The 20386-nt window shown below is 41.3% G+C and overlaps 1 protein-coding gene across 3 annotated transcripts in view; it reads right to left on the reverse strand.

The window, feature by feature from the left end:
• Positions 1–20386, reverse strand: part of LOC108101339 (lachesin) — a 427086-nt gene that overhangs the window by 26466 nt on the left and 380234 nt on the right. For all 3 annotated transcript variants that reach the window (XM_043207880.1, XM_043207878.1, XM_043207879.1), the window contains one exon: positions 10166–10423. In XM_043207880.1, the coding sequence (XP_043063815.1) occupies positions 10166–10423 (258 nt within the window). The remainder of the gene's footprint in view (positions 1–10165; positions 10424–20386) is intronic.

The following is a 20386-nucleotide window of genomic DNA, read 5'->3' on the forward strand; positions in this document are numbered from 1 at the left end:
AGCCAGTCGCCACTTCCAAGGCCTTCGGGAGCGGATCGAAAAGGAGGCAGACGCCACACGCGAATTCGCATCAAAAAGCGGATGCGAGTTTGCGTTCACACCGCCTCGGGCTCCGCACATGGGCGGTCTTTGGGAGGCAGGTGTGAAGTCTGCCAAGAACCTACTCCTACGAGAGGTAGGTAGCGCGCTCCTAACCGCAGAGGAGCTGGAGACGGTGCTCGTCGGGATCGAGGCGGTGCTGAACTCCCGGCCGCTAGGCGCGCTATCCAACGATCCCAGCGACGGAGAAGCGCTAACACCAGGGCACCTGCTGACAGGCGGGCCACTATTCCCCATCCCAGCACTCCGGACCCCGGACCAGGCGGGTCTCAGTTGCTTGCGGCGATGGCAACTTGTCTCGTCAGCCAGGCAAATGTTCTGGCGGCGATGGTCCCTGGATTATGTGCTGGGCCTGCAAATTCGGGGCAAGTGGCACCAGGAGCAGCCCAACATCCAGGGAGGACAACTGGTCGTCGTCGCCGAGGACAACCTGCCGCCTCAACAATGGCTTATAGGGAGGATCATCGCCACTCACGCAGGAGAGGACGGCATGGTCAGGGTCGTCGAAGTGAGGACCAGCGGAGGAGGGATTTTTAAGCGGGCCATCCATAAATTGGCGCCGCTTCCAATATGTTGAAGCCGGACGGGCCTTCAACGGGGCCGGTGTTGGCTGAAGCCAGTTTTTGGTTTTTTTATTTTTGAATTGTTAGAATAAGTATCGTTGAATTTGAAGTTTACTGTAAGTTAGTTTAGGGCGAAGGCGGGAGCGCAATAAAGCTTTTGTTCGCTCTCTGCGAGTTTGCTCCGTCTTCGCCAACCTTCGGTGCGCTAGGCTTAAGTATGATTGTGGAGAATAGAGCATTCGTAAAATTGAGTTGAGTTCGAGCGCACGCATTCTTTTTTCGTTGTCGTTTGCCAATAAAATTATTAATTAGCCACCCAAGTTTTCGGGATTAATTATTTAGAAAAACTATTCTAAAGTTTCAGGTTTATAAATGCGTGCGAAGGAAGAAATAAAGCTCTAAAATCTGATCAATCAAGAGGCGAGAGCAGAATACAGTGAAGAGCGAACCGATTTCAGAGCTCAAGCCAAATCGCAAATTACGAAAGTACAGGACGAGAACAGAAAATTAACGCACGAGTAGGTTAAGTTAGTTGAAATGTATATTTATTTGGAGCTGCAACTCTTCGTTTTTATGTTTTGTGATATGTTAACAATGTTTTCGAGTGGGTAATTGCTTTGACTGAGGTGAGATAAGCCGAAAGCGCGGCTTCTTTATACCGTCGCTTTTACGATTATAGATAACATACATAGATAAACAAAGAGAGGTTTGAAGAGCGGCTCCTAACTCCCTACACCTATGTGCACCAAATTAGGTGCTGGCGGTCTGCTCCGAACAGGGACTAAAGCCGAAACCAAAAATGGTCCGTATAGAATTGTCAAATCTAAAGGTAATAATTGTTGTGTAGAAGATTTCGATGGTCCCAATAACACATCAACCAGTTATGAGTATTTAAAGCACTGTTTAACCTTTGTTGACGAAGTCGACGATGCATTCGAGGCAAAAGCAAAGCGGCATAGCATAGGTTGTCAAAAAAATCTTCATTCTTCCGACGCCAGCTGCCGACATAGAGGCCCATTTCGTGACACTACCGCAGCCATGCTTAAATGTAGTATTTAGATTCTTCGCCTAAAATTTGCCAACGACCACTTGTGCAAGAATTTAGCTTTTTGGAATACCCTAATTTTGAAGACGAGTCCAAACTTAATATTTCCGGGTCTAATGGAGCCAGACATGTTTAGCGTAAGTCAAATACAGAGCTCCAAGGCAAGAATCTAAATACTACAGCAGTGGCGAAACTACCGGTATTCCATGTGTTCCAGGAACACAGGCCCCCGAGCTTTGGGGGCCCCGAAAGGGCCCCATGAAGGGCCCCATGAAGGGCCCCGCCATGAAGTAGTGACATCTGCCTCACTCAACTTTTTTGTCTGGTTATACCTAGGAAATATCGATCTCGTAATTCTTGATTTCATCCTATTAAAAAATTATTCCTCGAGCAGTAGTTTTTCTGAAATTGTTACAGCATGTTTTCTGTTTCTCACCATCCCAGTCACCGTCGCAAAATCAGAAAGATCATTTTCGAAATTGAAAATAATAAAAAATTATTTTCGCAATACGATGGGACAAAAACGATTGAGCTCTCTGGCTTTAATTTCAATCGAGAATGATATAGCGAAAAAGATGGATGTACAAAACTTGGTTACAGCATTTGCAAATGCAAAAAGTCGAAAAAAATCTTTTTAAATGTTATTAAACCTGTAATGTGACTATGGGCTGTAAATAAACTTATGTTCTACTCTCAAAAATGTCGTTTTGTATAAAGTTAAGGGTGGGGGGCCCTCCCGTCACCGAACACAAGTTTTTCTGACGTAGTTACGCCACTGTACTACAGTTAAGCATGGCTGCGGTAGTGTCACATAAACGTAATGAAAAATTTCTGAGCAATTCCGTACCAAAATATCAGAAAAAAAACAGTTTTCTAACAAATCTGCTCTAAAAAACGCTATGGTGACAGAGTGAGGAAAAATAGTCCTATTGGGAAAAAAAAGCTGGTGGAATCGATGTCAAAACGGCTTAAAATGTTTATTGACAACAATGGTGGCCAAAACAAGTATTAATTTTTCTTGTTTTTTCATTTAAGTCTGTTAATAAATATATTTTCCTAGCTGGTTGAAATAAGCTGCTGCAGTATTTTAAGCAATATTTTTGTTTAAAAATTTTTATTAAATATTTAAAAAATGCTAAAAAAAATGTTAACAGAAATGTTAAGTTAAAGGCTCACACTACAAATCCCCATTTGAATTTTTATTGGGTTGGCAAGAAAGTCATGTCGTTTTTTTTAGTAATCGTTTTTAATCTAAGTTATTTACGACTAATCGAGCACCAGGGCCACACTTTTTAGTATCGTTTTAACTTTATTGTCTTAGGTACTATCGACGAAAATTTGGTATTTATTTGATAACATTTGTGGAAGCTATAGCCAATTAAACATGGAGGACCAAAGTGAGCATTTTCGGCATATTTTTTTTTTTTACTTCCGAAAAGGAAAAAAAGCGGTCGAAGCTCGCGAAAAATTGTGCGAAGTGTATGGTAAAGATGCCATGAGTGATCGCCAATGTCAGCGCTGGTTTGCCAAATTCAGGCTTGGAGATTTTGGAGTTAAAGACGCCCCACGTTCTGGTCGACCATCGGCCGTTTTTGATGAACAAATTCAGGCTTTGCTGGATGAAAACCGGCGTTATTCAACGCGGGAGATGTCAGAGAAGCTCAGTGTGTCGCATACAACAGTTGAAAACCATTTGAAGAAACATGGCTACGTAAGCAAGCTCGATGTTTGGGTTCCGCATAACTTAAAGAAAATTCACCTAACTAAGCGTATCAACACCTGCTATTCTCTGCTGCAACGGATTAAAAACGATCCTTTTTTGAAGCGGATCATTACTGGCGACGAAAAGTCGGTTGTTTACAATAATGTAAGCCTAAGCCACATCAAAGGCCGATATCCATCAGAGGAAAGTTATGCTGTCTTTTTGGTGGAATTGAAAGGGTGTATACTTTGAGCTGCTGGGACGGAATGAAACCTAATTCAGATGTGTACTGTCGCAAGCTATCCAATTTGGCGGAAAAAATTAAAGAAAAGGAGCCAGCACTAGCTAATCGCAAGGGTATAGTCTTTCACCATGACAACGCTAGGCCCCACACATCTTTGGTCACTCGGCAAAAATTAACGGATCTGAATTGGGAAGTGCTACCACATCCACCTTATAGTCCGGACTTAGCACCTTCAGATAACCATTTGTTTCGCTCTCTTCAAAGCTCTTTGAATGGTTAAAACTTTTATTCAGATGAGGCTGTCGAAAATCACTTGTCTCGATTCTTTGCTGGAAAAGACCAAAAGTTCTTCGAGCGCGGAATTATGCAGCTGCCCGAGAGATGGACATTAGTGGTCGCACAAAACGGCCAATACATAATTGATTAATTATAAGTCCTGATATAAATAAATCATCTTTGAAAATATTGAAAAAACGACATGAAAACCCAATATATGTATTAGCTATCATGGTTTGCTAGATTAATGGCTTTAAGGTTTTTTTTTGAGGTGCTGGTTGAAAAAAGCTACGAGCCACTGTATAGTTCTCCGTACAATGACCTATCGGTTTTTTGATTTGATCAAAAATCGAATTTTGGCAGGCCAAAAACGACCAAAATTTTGGGTAAAATTCGATTTTTTAAAACGCCGTCATTTTACAATTTTTCATATTTTTTAATCGCAGATTATTGTATAGACAATATTATCTAGCTTAACGAGAATTTTTTTTTTTAAATTTCATCCACGGAGAAGTCCGGAATCACTGCAGCAGTTAAGGACCTTTTTTTTTAGCGCCGTTGGAGGTCGACTCTAACTTAAAAAATATTTAATTTTTTTCTTTAAAATTTTCACTGTGTATTTTTAAAACATGTTTAAATATATTCTGAAAATTTTGAAATAATTTATAAAGTAGTTTTTTTTAAAAGGAATTTCCAAAAATCATCTTTTTTAGGCCGTCACACTAGTTGTGCCCCTTAAGAAGTTAGACTTTGGTTGGGACGAATGTGAATATTACAGGAAATAATTTTTCGATAGGAAAAATCAAGTTCCTTGAGGAACAAGAATTTTATTTTACTTAAAATAAGAGACGGTGTATTTTCTATTGTCGAGGGAAAAATGCAGATCAAGTTTAAAAAGGGTTTATTTTTTGTGGAGGGACTTGCATTGAAAACATATTTCTAAAATCTCAACAAAAAATCGGCACAGCTGTGTTAATAAAAACTATTTTAAGGTAAGGAATAAGCATATAAGTTATTCTGAAGTTAACGATGCAGTCCGCCAGGTGTACCCGTATACATCCTATCGCTTAAGATTAAGCCACCAAAGTAATAAATTGAGTATCATTAAGTCGGAAAGGGGAAAACGAAAAAAGTTTTTTTTTAATTTCAAAAACTACAGAGTTAAAATTATATTTTTAACCCATTATTTGTTTTGGCAGTGGACCTATTGCCTAACCTGACGAGAATAGCAGTTCCTCTACCCCCACCATACCGGGGAGCACCTGCAAATCTCTTCCAACTCTAAAGAAATTGAATTGTTTCGCTAACGTTCACCCCAGGGGCCGAAAGAGTCATAACGTTGCTAACTTCTTACAGAGTCCATAAGAATTGTTATTAATCATTTTTTAAGCTGAAATATAATACATATAATAAAATACTGACGTTAAATGCATATTAACTATCAATTTTCACGGGTCTAGTTGATTTAATTTTCAACAAAAATATTTTATTGTTTTTGCGGAATTTTACTTGTATGTACCAATGGGAATTAAAACTGTAAGTTTAAATGTATACGTATTGCTAAGCCTCTACTCCAATTTTATAAATTACTAGAGGTCCTGTGTCCGCTTCGCTGGTCAACACAATTTAGCAACATAAAAGTTAATGTTGCAACATTTTTCAAATATATGGAAGTATAGAAATTGTGCCATCTTGATTTAACACTATTCCAGTTTGACTTTTACACTTGCGCAGCACAATCCAGCCGTTTCTATTTTAAACTTTAAAGTACTGCAAAATCGGTATATAGTCGCCATTGGTCCAATATCTAAATTTTCATTATCACTGTATTGGAATGCCAAGCGATTGAATGATGCCAATGAAATCCATGTGCTCATTTGTCTTTCTTCGCTTAAGTTTTGTGAATATACTTGTTGCTGGCTTGGATGTCTGCGGCCAATGTTTGCACGTCGTCCTCTTAGCATTTTGGACTATGGACAGAGTGGTGAATTTATCCTCAAATGTCAGTTTCGCGTATCGTCGTCGCATGCAGACGTGGATTTATTGTGCTCAGGGAAAAAAAAGTATTCAATAATATCAAAAAGTGCAGTGACTGGTTTCGTAAATCAACAACAACGCGAAAAGACGCTTTCAGCGAGGAAATCGCTAATGTTTATATTGATTAAGCCCCCGCCAATTTACATACAAAAAAAAAAAGTTCCAACGTTCTTGTCAACAAAATTATAGAGCTTATTGGCAAGGACAACTTCCACATAATACCACTCGTAAAGGGCAACATCCAGGAAACAAAAGTTCAAACGAAGTCTGAAATACCTCACCGACAAAAAAAAAAGAACTTTTACACGTATCAGCTAAAAACCAGCAAGGGCCTGCAAGTCGTACTTAAGGGCATAGAGCCCGAAGTATCGCCTGCAGAGATAACAAAGGCGCTACAAGAGAAGGAATTTAGCGCCAAGACAGTCTTCAATATCCTTAACAGGGATAGAAAGCCACAGCCACTCTTTAAGGTTGAGCTCGAGCCACAAATTAAGCCCCTAAAGAAATACGAAGTGCACCCTATATACAATCTTCAGTTCCTGCTGCACCGCAGAATTACAGTTGAGGAGCCGCACAAACGCAATGGCCCGGTACAATGTGTGAACTGCCAAGAATATGGCCATACAAGGTCTTACTGTAAACTGCGCCCGGTGTGTTCAGTTTGTGGTGAGCTTCATGACTCCGCACACTGCCCAGCGAGCAAAGATGACCAGAACTCGAAAAAGTGCGGCAACTGCGGTGGAAATCACACTGCTAACTATAGAGGTTGCCCAGTTTATAAGGAGCTAAAAAGTCGCATCCACTAGAGGGGATCTACTGCCCGCACCCAAAATAATCAGTTCATAGCCTCCAGGTCAAACCCTGAAGTCTTTTTCTCGACTGCAGCCAGATCCTCACTAGGACCCATAAACTCTGCCAAAAATGTCACATACGCAAGCGCTTTAAAATCAGGACTGGCTACCCCAGCCCCAAAAGCTCACTGCCGCAATCAGCACACCAAGAACCGAACACGGCTTAGCAGCATCAACCGCCGCAGCAGCCAAAAAGTAACTTTGAAGCTTTGATATGCAGTCTACAACAAAGCCTTACGGAGTTTATGTCGTTTATGCGTACAACTATGCAAGATCTAATGCGAAACCAAAATCTACTTATACAAATGCTGGTTTCACAACAATCCAAATAATGACTTCCCTACGAATATCTACGTGGAACGCTAACGGCGTTTCGCAGCATAAACTCGAGTTAGCGCAATTCCTTCTAGACAATCAAATCGACGTGATGCTGCTTTCAGAAACACATCCTACAAAGAAATACAATTTCCAACTACGAGGATATACATTCTATGGAACAAATCATCCAGATGGTAAAGCACACGGCGGTACTGGAATTTTAATCAGAAGCCGTATTAAGCACCATTACCATACGAAATTTGCTAAAAACTACATACAGGCCCCATCAATAAATATACACCTAAATACTGGCAAGCAATTAACTCTATCCGTCGTATACTGACTCGCACGCTTCACCATAGCCGAAGATGAGTTTATGCAGTTTTTCAACTCACTCGGAGACCACTTCATAGCAGCAGGAGACTACAATGCCAAGAACACACACTGGGGATCTCGTCTCGTGACCCCAAAAGGAAATTCTGCACTCGTCTCTGCAGCTCGAGTTTCAACACCTCAAACTTTAAACACACGATGCATTCAAAAGAAGACCAATCTACAAATCGAACAGCTCGTCCTCGAAAAGCGACGCTTACGTCGAGAATGGCAATGTCACAGATCGCCATCTGCTAAGCAACGCTTAAAACATGCCTCACGTCAACTTGATCAAGCTCTACAGCAAGAAGAAACCTATGCTCACCGCCGCTACATAGAGCAATTGTCAACTAACAGTACAAAACACTCACTATGGAGAGCTCACCCAACTATGAGCTCACCGAAAGAAACCGTGATGCCTATTAGAAATTCCACAGGCGGGTGGGCGCGCAGCGACGCAGACAGAGCCAGCACGTTTGCCAAACACCTTAAAAATGTCTTCCAATCAAATCCTGCCACCAATGCGCTTACTTTGCCGACTCTATCATATGAGCCCCAGCCTCAACATGAGCCAATTCAGTTTCGCCCAAACGAAATCGTTAACATCATCAAAAGACAACTGAATCCGAAAAAATCCCCGGGCTACGACCTCATAACTCCCAAAATGATCATTTAGCTCCCATACTGCGCCGTCTGCACTCTCACCCAGCTATTTAATGCCATCGCAAAACTTGGCCACTTTCCAGTGAGATGGAAAAAGTCAATTATAATAATGATAGCAAAGCCGGGGAAAGACACTATCCCCACGTCGTATAGACCTATAAGCCTACTCTCTTGCCTATCCAAACTCTTTGAAAAATGCCTAATGACTCGGATAAACACATACCTGAGAATCCAGGAAGGAATCCCGTCACACCAATTTGGGTTTCGTGAGAAGCATGGAACAATTGAGCAGGTCAACCGGATAACATCCGAAATTCTGTTCTTCCATATTTTTAGATGTCTCTCAAGCATTTGATAGAGTCTGGCTAGAAGGTCTAATGTACAAGATCAAGACAATTCTCCCTCAAGGTAGCGTGCTAGGGCCAATATTATATGTCCTCTACACAGCAGACATCCCGACAAGCACACGTCTAACAACTTCCACATTTGCCGATGACACAGATATTCTTAGCCACTCAAAATGCCCGATTCAAGCAACTGCGCAGCTAGCTCTTCATATGGTCGATGTTGAAAAATGGCTTTCAGATTGGCAAATTAAAGTGAACGAACTAAAATGCAAGCACGTTACGTTCACTCTGAACAGGCAAATCTGCCCACCGAATTCATTAAACAACACTCTACTCCCACAAGCAAACGAAGTAACATGCCTTGGAGTACATCTCGACTGAAGACTCACATGGCGCCGGCACATTGAAGCCAAAAGAACACACCTAAAGCTAAAAGCCAGCAGCCTTCATTGGCTTATCAACGCTCGGTCCCCTATTAGCCTTGAATATAAAGTCCTGCTGTACAACTCGGTCCTAAAACATATGGATGTACGGCTCCCAGTTATCGGGGAACGCCAGCAATAGCAACATTGACATAGTACAAAGAGTTCAGTCGAAGATCTTGAGAACAATCACCGGGGCACCGTGATACGTTCGCAACGAAAACATACACCGCGACTTAAACATTCTACCATTCAAAGAAGTGATCGCTGAACAGAAGGTGAAGTACTTAACCAAGCTATCCGTGCATCCTAACCACCTGGCGAGAGGTTTAACAAGGTTGAGCAACCAATCACGCCTTCGTCGCAATGACTTACCCACCCAGCGATCGACCTGAGGGACGCGCAACCAGAATGCAGTCTTAGTATACTGTTAGTTAAATTTTAATGTTAAGATTCGCCAACTTATTGTTAGTCTCAAAATTAAGAGTAGATTCAATAAATAAAAGCAAAGCTAAAAAAAAAAAAAAAAAATGCACGATCCACATAATTTCACAGTTGAACTTAAATTGAATAAAAATTCTTTTTTTTTAACAATTTCACAGTGAACACAATATCCGTTTGTCCGTGAAATTAACTGAGCAGAGAACACTAAGGTTTGCATTATATGTGAAAAAACTTAATTTACTTGGAAATGATAAATGAAAACCACGAAAATTGAGTTAAAATGCTATGGTAACTTGTTTGTCAGTGTGACGAGGTAGCAACTCACTTTATATGCGACAATATTGCAATTTTCTTACGGATCCTTACGGATCTTACGGATTTTTTCAAAATAAATTATAGCCTATTTTACTCCATGATAATGCAGCTTTCTATCGGTGAAAGAATTTTTTAAATCGGACCAGTAGTTCCGGAGCCTATTCGTTGCAAACAAACAAACAAACAAACAAATTTTACCTCTTTATAATATTAGTATAGATTAGTATAGATTAGAAATTTAAGGACTTTACAAAAATCGCTCTCTTTACAGTTGGACTTAATGTTCTTTCCACTGGAAGATAAAATTTTACTTTTCGGTTCGAGATGGAAATCGCATCTTAGCAAAATCATATGAAAGTCTGGAGCAACAAAAAGCTATGTGCCTTGCATAAAAAAATAAAAAGAACTTTTAATGCTTTTTTTATGACAACAAAAACAGTTTAGCTGAATTACAGCAGCAAACTTACCTTCTGGTCCATTAATCATGCTGTTTTCACTGTTTAATACTTCCCCATTACCTCCACTGTTTGTACGCTGAAGCACTCCAATCCCACCGCTGTATATGTCATTCTCTTGCTGTACTTGATTTGAAAAGTGGGTTTCCTTGCTACGCACCACTTCGTTCAGTCCTTTGCTGTGACTGGGTGTCTGTTTTCGACGCGGTTTGCCCGTGGTATGCATCTGAGGAGTTGTCATTGTTGTTGACTTGGGTGGCAATCGCAATTCTATAAAACAGTAGACTAGTTGTAAAAAGCAGACATCACATTCAAAAAAAAAAAATTGAATTAAAAGATGCCAAAAGCTCTTAGAAGCAATTTGAATTTAATTTCATTGTCGAAAATATACACTGAGCACCTAATAGGTTTCTTTGAAAATTTGGACTGGCTGCGAAATAAGGTTCTTTATATGGGCTTTATATGGTCCTACACAGCTCGTTCAGAAAAGATAATTGACAAAATTCTAAAAAAGTCCAACTGGGCGCTCAGCGCCAATGTTCTTAGTGCTTATTTGTTATTGTGAACGTCTGCCGCATATGAGCTTGTTTGGCCCTTGCATCCTTCAAATATGTCAAGCAAATGCATAAAGGCTAAACCATATCAAAGCTATGTATAATGATTTTTCTATTTTTTTAATAAAATTTTAATATTATAATTTTAGTCAGAAGTTAGCACCGAAGTGAAGGAGACACCTCAGATCCCATCAAATATATAAATTCTTGTTCAGCATCACGATCTGAATCAAACTACACGAGAACGTCTGTCTGTTTGTCTGTTTATATGTAAACTTTTCTCTTAGTTTTTAAGCTATCTTGATGAAACTTTACCAAAAGTTGTGAAGTTAATTGTATTTTAGTACATATGTATGTAAGTCGGAATAGCCTGCATCGTGCGACGATATTGGAAAGCTCCCATACCAGAGATGAAAACAAAAGAAGAATAACACGCCGTTGTTTTTGATCATGTCGACTTGATTCCTTTCAGATGTCGAATTTTATCAAAATCCGATAACTATATCATATAGCTACCATAGGTAATTATAATGGCAAAAAGTACGATAACGTCGTAGTTTTTTATCCCATTAGCATGATTTTTGAAATATCGAGATTTTTAACTATCCTTAAATCAAAAAAAAAACTTTGTTATAAATAAAAAAAAAAACTTCATAAAAATCGGACAACTATATCAACTCAAAAAAATGACTAGAAATACGCATTTCAGCCATATTTTTCTCTTTTCCATACAAATTTTTTTCCGACATTGTCACCTTCAAAAAATCATAAAAAATAGAAGAAAAATTATTTTTGAAAAATTCGTTTTGCAGTTACTATTATTTTTGATTAAAGAAACTTTTTGCATCCAAAAATTTTAGTTTTGAAGCCGAGGGAAAAAGTTTTTTTTTTTTTTTTTTTTTTTTTAAATTGCCCTTTTCAATAAATATCGAATGAGTTGAGAAAAGTATGGTATCATTCAAACGGCATTTGAATTACCTTTCCATTGATACCAAAAGTTAAAAGAAGCAATTTCAGGTTTCGAGTATATTTCACTTTTATTTTGACAAAATACTTACGGCCACCACTGTATGTCATATCAACAATTGCGAAAATATAGCAACTTAATGGAAAACAAGAAAGGAAGCTAGCTTCGGCAAGCCCTGCTTATATACCCTTGTAGTCATCAAATATGTCGATAAAAATGCATAAAGGCTAAACATCATCGAAGCTATGACGATTTTTCTATAAATTTTCCAAATTTTCGACTATTGTTTAATTCGTATTTCAAGAAAAACGACGATGTTATAATTTAGTTTCCATAAATTCTACTTTCGATCTTTCCTATGGCAGCTATATAACAACGTTTTCAGATTTTAATGAATTTTTTTTTCTCAATTCAAGTGTTTTCTCAATTCAAGTGTTTTCTCAATTCAAAAATTTTCAATCAACTGTCAATGACAACAGACGTGTTTTTATATCGCTCCGCCGAGTAACTAAAAATACATCGGAAATATCAGATTTCTATTTCGCGAAATTCGCTCAGGGTACGCGTGGGTACTCCTGCTCATGTTGCCTATATCTAATTGCCAATATAAGTGATATAATACAGTTTTTTCACAAATTTTGCCACGCGCGATAAGCTCAAATAAATGAGCGGCGACCAAAATAATGAGCGTAGAAGCTCCGTAAACCAAGGAAACGCTTGTTATGCTTATTTCTCAACCCGCGATACCGAAGTAGAGAAAACGTCTACAAAGAGCAACCCGGCCTACTGACCGTCGAAAGCACGAGAGCCCGCTCTCTATCACCAGCCCTACTCATTCCAACTCCCACATCTTGGAGTTATCAATGCCAGACCCCACCACCACCGGCTTCTATGGGAGACGCACCAACAAGCAGTGCTTCAATTTCTACTACCTCAGCAAAAGTAACGGCAACAACTAAAGCAACGACCAATATTGCGAAAACGGTGTCAACGGCTCCATCGCAAACTGCAACAGCAACAAGTGGTTCCGGCCATACAGACCGGTATGGATCGCTACATCCAGATAAAGCGTAAGCTTAGTCCGCAAACACGGTTGGTAACAAACCAAAGATCAACCGTACAATCCAAGCCAAGGAAAAAACCAGTATTTCAAACAACAGCAACCGATTTTCCCTCTTAGCAGATGGCGAGACCCAAGCTGAGCCGGAGCAAGTGACCCAAAAGAAACCAAAGCCCCCACCTATTTACATTAGGGAAAAAAGCTCAAACGCCCTGGTCAACAAAATTGTTGCGCTGGTCGGGGACGAAAATTTTCATGTTGTTCCGCTTATTAAAGGAAACATTCACGAAACCAAAGTTTAGACGAAATATGAAGAACACTTCCGAGCTGTTTCCAAATACCTGGAGGAAACGAAAAAGAATTTTTACACCTACCAACTAAAAAGTAGCAAAGGGCTACAGGTAGTACTAAAAGGAATCGAACCCGACGTCGCCCCCTTTTAGATACTAGAAGCCCTTAAAGGCAAGGGATTCTCTGCTAAGAATGTTAGAAATATTATTAACAAAAATAAAAAGCCGCAACCACTCTTTAAGGTCGAGCTCGAGCCAGATAGCAAAACCCTAAGGAAAAATGAAGTGCACCCGATCTACAAGCTGCAGTTCTTACTGCACCGGAGGATCACAGTGGAAGAACCACACAAACGGAACGGCCCAGTGCAATGTAGAAATTGCCAGGAGTTTGGGCACACCAGGATATACTGCACACTTCGCTGCTAACAAAGAAGATCCCCATACAAAAAAATGTGGGAACTGCGGAGGAAACCATACGGCAAAGTACAGAGGCTGTCTGGTCTACAAGGAGCTGAAGAGTCGCATGCGACAAGCGACAGCTACGCGTCAACAAAATACACAAAACGTGTATTTAAAATCAAAAACTACGCCAGACGTATTTTTCGCCAAGGCAGCCAGATCGTCGTTCGGTCCGCTCAGTACCACCAACGGCATCTCCTACGCTGATGCTCTACGAACGGGCATGGAAAAACCACTCCAGCCACACTCAGAAAACGCTAAACAGGTACCACCCCAGCCGCAAAGTAATTTGGAAACTATGATGTTTACCATGCAACAAAGTATGATGGAGTTCATGTCATTTATGAAAGCGACCATGCAAACGCTGGTCCAGAACCAGAATATGGTGATGCAGCTGCTTGTATCACAGCAGTCCAAATAATAAATGACCAATCTAAGAATATCCATGTGGAATGCCAACGGCATTTCACGGCATAAACTGGAAATAACTCAATTCCTAAATGCAAATCACATCGACGCCATGTTGCTGGTTGAAACTCACCTCACAAGCAAATATAACTTCCATATACGGGGGTATACCTTCTACCGCACAGATCATCCCGATGGATGTTCAAAACCAACCTGCAAATCGAACAGCTCGTTCTGGAAAAGAGGCGTCTGCGAAGGGCGTGGCAAACCAGCAGATCGCCATGCTCAAAGCAACGTCTAAATGAAGCCACCCGCAAAATAAACCGGGTTCTGAAGCAAGATGCCGAAAACGCACAACTGAGATATATCGAGAAACTCTCTCCAACAAGTGCAAAGCATCCTTTGTGGAGGGCTCACCCAAATCTAAGCTCTCCGGCTGAAACCGTCTCCCCGATAAGAAATTTTTCAGGTGGCTGGGCACGCAGCGACACAGACAGAGCCGAAACATTTGCCTCACATCTTAGGGGCGTCTTCCAACCGAATCCCGCCGCAAGTCCTTTCGTTCTACCGGAAATCCAAACTGAAAGCGAATCCACAATACCATCGTTTCGACCGAATGAGATCACCAAAGTCATCCGGAGGCTTAAACCGACAAAGGCTCCCGGCGATGACCAAATAACTCCAAAAATGATAATTGAACTTCCAAACTGTGCTATTGAGGTCATCTGTAAAATCTTCAATGGGATCATAATTCTTGGCTACTATCCAAAAAAATGGAAAAAGTCAATAATTATAATGATACCAAAGGCCGGAAAAGATCACACGATTCCGTCCTCTTACAGACCAATAAGTCTTTTATCATGCCTGTCGAAACTGTTCGAAAAATGCCTTCTAACACGCATTTTACCATATATGGGAACTCATAACATTATCCCAGCCCACCAATTCGGCTTCAGAGAAAAACATGGAACTATCGAGCAAGTAAACAGAATAACATCAGAGATTCGCACAGCCTTCGAACATAGAGAATACTGCAGCGCGATATTCCTCGACGTATCCCAAGCATTCGACCGCGTCTGGCTCACCGGTCTTATGCATAAAATTAAAACACACTTTCCCGGGTACACTCACAAATTACTCGAGTCGTATCTCTACAACAGAGTCTTCGCAGTGAGGTGCAACACAACAACATCCGAAAACTATAAAATCGAAGCTGGAGTCCCACAAGGAAGCGCACTTGGACCAACTCTATTCGTCCTCTACACAGCGGATATTCCCACGAGCGAGGGACTACTAACATCCACCTTCGCTGACGATACTGCGATCCTCAGCCGCTCCAGATGCCCAGTCCGTGCAACATCCCAATTAGCCAACCACCTCACGGTAGTAGAGAAGTGGCTATCCGACTGGCGTATCAAAATAAACGAACAGAAGTGTAAGCACGTAACGTTTACTCTCAACAGACAAACATGCCCTCCGATCCACTTGAATAGCACAATGATCCCCCAAGTCAACGAAGTAACGTATCTCGGCGTCCACCTCGACAGACGTCTAACATGGCGTAGACACATCGAATGCAAGAAACTACATTTAAAACTAAAAGCCAGCTGCCTCCACTGGATTATAAACGCCCGATCGCCCATGTGTCTGGACTACAAGGTACTGCTCTACAACTCCACTCTTAAACCAATCTGGACGTATGGCTCCCAGCTCTGGGGAAACGCGAGCAAAACTAACATAGACATCATACAGCGCGCTCAAGCAAAGATCCTGAGAACTATCACTGGGGCACCATGGTATATTCGAAACGAAAACATCCACAGGGACCTTGGCATTCTCGCAGTAAAAGATGAAATAGAAAAGCAAAAAGCGTCATACAAGGAAAAACTCTCAGCACACCCAAATCCTCTTGCAAGGGATCTGACTCGGGTTTCGGATAATTTGTCAGGGCCATTTTTTACTGTTCCAGTCTATATGACTGATAGTTAGGTTATAGTATAAGATTTGATACACTTATTGTTAGTCTCGTAAGGAGAAGATTCAATAAATAGAGAAAAGCTTAAAAAAAATAAAAAAAAAAATTCAAGTGTTGGGTCAGTGAGCTTTTTCACTAACCATTACCTTGTCGGTGCCCAAATAAAATAATCCGCACAAATTTCTTTTAAATAATGCACTTATTTATTTCAATGGCACCAAGGCCTTAAATGTATAAAGTTATTGTTCGTAGTAGATTTAGTTAGGCAGGTAGACCGTATTGTCTGTGCCTTTTTACAGCGATAAGGTATGTTGGGCAGGCAGACCGATTTGTCTGTGTCTTTAGCGAAAGTATATAGACGCGAGAGATTTTAGCAAGCGATCAGCGTTCGTGCCTTCTTGTAAGCGAGTACAAAATCGAATTATATAAAGTATGTTGGGCAGGCAGACCGATTTGTCTGGGCCTTAAACGTCGCGAAGAGTATATAGTCGAAGAGTATATAGGCAGGCGATCAGCGACCGTGGCTTCTATGAGCGTGTACAAATTCGAACTACTATTTGAAGCTTGCCGTGGACTAAGGCCAGGAAGCGATAAGCGAAAGAGTGCAAAAAGGGAGTTAAAAATGACAATTAAACAGTGTTGCCGCGCAGGGCAAATAGCAAAACAAAAGCACAAACATCGAGAATTTGAATTACGTTACGATTTGAATTTAGTGATTGGATTTAGGCTGTGGCATGACCAAACATCCTCCCCCCGTTGAAAGACCAGGGCTTTCAACCAGATCCAGCTTCGGCAGCACGCACCACTTGCGGACAGCCCTTGGAGTGATTCCAGTATCACTGCCACACGAGCGACTCCATCGGATCCAGGCACCAATTCCATGACGCTGGCTAACGGCCATTGAAGCGGAGGCAAAGTGGAGACGAACTCGTCGATTTGAAGCGCAGGTTTGGGAGTGCGCCACCTATGTCGTTGCTGCCAACATTGAAGACGCATATAAGCGAGCAGCGCTCGCGGACCAGAATGCATGCTCTTCCGATGCAAGTCCAGTGTAGGATGCTGCGCATTGCGATTCTCGAGACGAAACGCTGGGCTGGCGAGCCAAAGGGCAGGTTCCAGAAAATCTCTCGGGGAAGTTTCTCTTGTCAAGATGTCGGCTGGATTGCAGTCAGCTGGAACGTAGCGCCAATTCATGCCACTGGATAGCTCTTGAAGTATAGATATTTGATTAGTAACATATACTTGAAATCGTTAAGGTTCATAGCTTATCGATGATAAAGCTACAGCAGAAACGAAGAGCTTCATTTTGCGTACGTTCCGCATCAGTTGCCCTAACAGCAAGGCAGTGCAGAACTCCAATTTGAAAAGCATGAGAGTCTTCAATGGCGCCACACGGGACTTTGAATAAAGTAGATGCGCCTGTCGTTCGCCATCAGCATCTGGATCCAAAGCAGGTCGAAGAAACGTCTTTTGCTGGGTACGACCCATGCCAGATAGCAACTTCCGCCATAAGTCCCTGGGGAACGCTCTCATCGTAAACCTGAGCAGTTGTGGATAACACCATCCTTTTGCATGGCTTTGGAAAGACCTGTATGGAAGAAAAAGAAGAACGACAAACATCCGCTGCAGGATCCCAGGCTAGACCGAGCGTCTTGTCGTTGCCATCGTCAATCTTTAGGAATGTTCCTTTTTCCGAGGCAGGAGTTTGATCACAAACGTCGTTGATTTCGAGGACCTCTTGTGTTAATTGCCCTCCTGTGATCAGATCATCAACGTCATCCATGTGAGCAGCAATCAATTTACGATGCACAGCTTGATCCTGTAATCCAGTTGCCTTGATAGGGGATGATCCACCTCCTGTTACGATCCAACCAAGCCTCGAATTCTGTAATAGGGGTAACCCAGCAGCTAATCTGCCCTACAGATAAAAGTTCAAAAAACATGCTTGCCCCAATGAGAATATCTATACGCTGAGATTTATAAAATTCAGGATCGGCCAACTGAATATTAGAAGGAATTTTCCAGCAATCGGGCTTAACGGTCGAACTGGGTTGATTTTCGGTTATCGCTGGAGCAACAAGCGCAGTTAGGCATGTGGAGTAATTGGAGGTATGCGACTTGAACTTGAGACAAACGGACGCTCCTTCACAGTCAAATCGAGCATCTCCAAGACCAGCAACTGTTACTGTAGACTTTGTTTTTGGGAATTCCAACTGGTGAGCAAGTCGGAGGGTCACAACGTGGACTTGTGATCCCGAGTCTAGCAGCGCACGGCATGGGATCCAAGCACCTGATCGACTTTGTATGCTTATGACTGCAGTTGGAAGAAAAACACTATCACAATCAGTATCACGATCCACATTCTGAGCCAGCAAAGAGGTTGCAGGGCTAGAAGCGATTGCGTTTGGCGTACTTAGTTCCGCAACGGGAGCTCGCTGAACATCGGTCGAAGGCGGAGAGCCAGGGTGCAAAAGGCTATGATGCTTAGACCCGCAAATTCGACAGTAGCCTGACCGACAATTGCGCATTTGATGTCCCTTCTTCAAGCAATTGAGACACAGCGCCAATGCCTTTGCCCTTTGAATGCGCTCTTGCATTGGCAGATTGGCGAATTGACCACAGCGATAAATGGAGTGACTGTTGGCACACACAACGCATGCATGTCCCGAAGTGCTGGTGGCAATTAAGATGCTTCTGCTGCGGGTTTTTCCTGGTGAACCATTTGAATACAAAGCTGCAGTGTGCTCTATATTTTCCAATTTTTGACATCGCTTGGACAGAAATGTAGTAAAATGACCAATCGAAGGAATTTCATCAATCGCGGCAGATTCTTCCCAATTGGCTTGAGTTTGGCTATCTAATTTCTGGAGTAAGACATGTACAAGCACGCGGTTCGAAATTTGCTCAACCGAACCCATAGACTGGAGAGCACGTAGATTTGCGTTAATTTTGTCGGACATTTCTCTTAGCTTCGCGGCAGACTGCATGTCCACTTTAGGGAGACTCAAAATTGCATTTATGTGGGACTGGAAAATAAGTCGCTTGTTATTGAAACGGTTGTTCAATAAATCCCAGGCTGCAGTATAATTATTTTCGCATATCTCCAATGAGCGCACTGTATCCAAGGCGGAACCCTTTAGGCAAGACTTGAGATGCTGGAGCTTCTCAATGTTAGAAAGCTCAACGTCACTGTCGATAATGGCCATGAACATTGACTGAAAGTCGGCAAATTCGGTATAGCCACTAGAAAATTCAGGCAGTCTCAATTCGGGCAAATGAGATCTCCTAGCCGCTGACATGGAATGGAAATCCATGGAGGGCTCTGGCCTAAGTGTGGAGCTACGAATTGCCGCACCTTTTCGCTTACCCAACTCAATATTCAACATTACCTTTGTTGATATGGTTAGCTCCTCAAAATCGTCGCGAACCATGCTGCCGATTTCGCAACTGGAGCAGAAAGCGTTGTGTCCGTTGACATGTTGATTTGTTTGGACTTTATAGTTTTGAGAATTTGTCACTTGCACACTGATCAAGTCCCACTGTGCAATGATTAGCGCCAAAATTGTGCGTCTATTTAATATATATATAAATAAATCTCATGTCACGATGTTTGTCCGCGATGGACTCCTTAACTACTTAATCGATGTTAAATTAAATTGGCATACCATGAGCAGTCTGGTCCAACTTGAGAGATAGGATAGCTTAGATCTTTAATTATAGTCGCAATTTTATTTTATTGCTAATTATTTGTCTATAATGGATTATGTTCGCCTGGTACCTAAAAGTGGATTTTCCAATTTGTCCCTTCGAATTCGTTCCGCCAATACCAACATATTCAACCAAACCTCATTTTGAAGTACCAGGCGAACAGAATGCAATAGTAGGTGGTTACTTTTTTTTAATATTTTCAAATTGCCCGCAAAAGTATGCTATAAAAAATAAGCAAGAGCAACACCACGTTTTGTCTACGAAATATTGGCAAATTTGCTGCTATGCTAAACCGACAATAGCCTGATTACCACGTGTTATTGAGGTTAAGTTATAAATTAAATTTATTTTGTAGTAAACGAAATAGCGTGAAATTCTAATATTTCTACTTTTTTAATTTTTGGTGTTAGCATAGCCAACCACGTACGTAGACCGAAATGTAAATCAAATTCAAATTATAGTGACGAATTATTGTCATATAGTGAAATCATTCCTGCTTTTTAGTTATCTGTGCTTCATTATACAAAATTCTGTAGATATAAAAAATACACATACAGGTATTGTCACATAATAATTATAATAGGAAATTAAAATGCCGCCGAAAAAATCTAATCTCAACAACGGGAGCAGCAGAGAGGCACGACGCAAACGTGTTGAAAGAGCTCATCAGTTGCCAGAACAAGTCGATACAAGAAATACAGCTCAAAGAATTAGGACAGCGGAAGGTCGTGCACAAGAATCTCAAGAACAGCGTAGCGAACGCCTGCAACAGAATATTACGAGAACAAGAGCGGCACGAGAACGAAACATAG

Source organism: Drosophila ficusphila, unplaced genomic scaffold, assembly GCF_018152265.1.
Source record: "Drosophila ficusphila isolate 14025-0441.05 unplaced genomic scaffold, ASM1815226v1 contig_348, whole genome shotgun sequence".
In the NCBI taxonomy this organism is placed as follows: Eukaryota; Metazoa; Arthropoda; class Insecta; order Diptera; family Drosophilidae; genus Drosophila; species Drosophila ficusphila.